This window comes from Bison bison, unplaced genomic scaffold (assembly GCF_000754665.1).
Source record: "Bison bison bison isolate TAMUID 2011002044 unplaced genomic scaffold, Bison_UMD1.0 scf7180017864342, whole genome shotgun sequence".
Classification (NCBI taxonomy): domain Eukaryota; kingdom Metazoa; phylum Chordata; class Mammalia; order Artiodactyla; family Bovidae; genus Bison; species Bison bison.
The window spans coordinates 170,492-172,086 of NW_011494914.1; the positions used below are offsets into that span (position 1 = coordinate 170,492).

General features: G+C 59.6%; 1 protein-coding gene across 3 annotated transcripts in view; it reads left to right on the plus strand.

Annotated features, from left to right (window-relative positions):
* Positions 1–1,595, plus strand: part of ABLIM2 (actin binding LIM protein family, member 2) — a 143,266-nt gene that overhangs the window by 77,028 nt on the left and 64,643 nt on the right. For all 3 annotated transcript variants that reach the window (XM_010854526.1, XM_010854525.1, XM_010854524.1), the window contains exon 10: positions 726–872. In XM_010854526.1, coding sequence (XP_010852828.1) covers positions 726–872 — 147 coding nt within the window. The remainder of the gene's footprint in view (positions 1–725; positions 873–1,595) is intronic.

Sequence of the window (1,595 nt, forward strand, 5' to 3'; positions counted from 1 at the left end):
GCGTGTGCTGGGTGTTTGCATCTGTGCATACATGTGCACATACATCAAGCAGGTATTCAAATGCACGTGTGTGTGTCCTCTGTGTGTGTGTTTTATGTGAGCACATGTGTATCTGTGTTTGCATGCGTACAAGTCTATTACATGCAGGAGTTTGTGAGCACGCGTCCATGCGTGCGTTTGTATGCATGTGTACATGTTCGCCGATAGCTCAGCTGGTAAAGAATCCACCTGCAATGCGGGAGACCCCGGTTGGACCCCTGGGCCGGGAAGATCCCCTGGGGAAGGGAACGGCTACCCACTCCAGTGTTCTGGCCTAGAGAGTCCCATGGACTGTGCAGCAAAGAGCCGCACACGACCGAGCGATGGGTTTCCTGTGCCCACACGCACTGCATGCGTGTATGTGCATGTCTGTGTTTGTGTGTTTGCACCCAAGTGTGGATCTGCATGCATGCATGTATGTGTGTATAGGTGTGTTTGCTGTGCCCTCACACATGTATTTGTTTGTGCACATGTGTGTCTGTGTGTATGCAAGCATAACTGTGTGAGTGTGTGTTTAGACCGCAGGCTGAGTTCCCACTATCTTTAGGACCAGGAGGCTTCCCCGCCCCCTTGCCTTTGCCCCTCCTCCCGCTTCACTCAGACTCGCTTCCTCCCACGCCTGCCAGGCGATGCGACCCTGGGTGTGGGTCTGACCAGCCCTCCTGGCACCCCCTGCCCTCTCTCAGGCCAAGCTGGGTGATGAGATCCTGGACTACAGAGACCTGGCCGCCCTCCCTAAGAGCAAGGCCATCTACAACATCGACCGCCCCGACATGATCTCCTACTCGCCCTACATCAGCCACTCGGTGGGGGACAGGCAGAGCTACAGTGAGGTACGGGGCCCCTCAGCGGTCGCCTGGGCGGCCTCAGCCTCCTTTACCCCCTCAGACAACCTGCGCCTCCTCTTTAGAGAGTCCCCAGAGTGCTCTGGCCCCAAACTGCCCGTGAGTCTGGATGGAGGACCCCCTTGGAGCAAGGGGCAGGGAGCGGGAAGCTCGAGGGCGATCAGGAAAGTGCCGGGGCAAAGTGAGCGTCTCGTTCTTGTCTTCAGTTGGGCTGATGCTCAGGCCCGGGGAATGGACCGTGTTCCCTCATCCAGCTCTCCTAGCCTCGCTCCCTGCTCACACGCTTCCCCGTCCTGTGAGCGCCTCAAGCTGGTCTGAGCCCTGGTGGGACCGCAGTTGACCCCTCCCTTCTGTCCCTCGGGCGGTGCCCTTGTCGGGGCCTCCCGGCTCACAGCTGCACCTCTCCATTTAACCTGGAACTTGATGCTGGTTTGGCTTTTTGAGATTCGGGTGTGACCCTGGGGGCAGGGTTGGAGGGGAGGAGCGTTTTGTCAGTTGCCGGCTGTGTCCATGGGCTGGTCACGTGCAGTGGTCTGGCCCAGGCAGCCCCTCGAGGGGCAGAGCTCAGCCCCAGCCGTAACTGAGTCCCCCAAGGTGTGGCCAAGGCTCTGGGGTCTCCAGGCTCAATGGGGGTCACGCGGGCAAGCCCAGCTTGGCAGGCACTGCTGCGGGATATAAGGGCGGGGTGGGGTCCTCCAGGGGTACACTCAC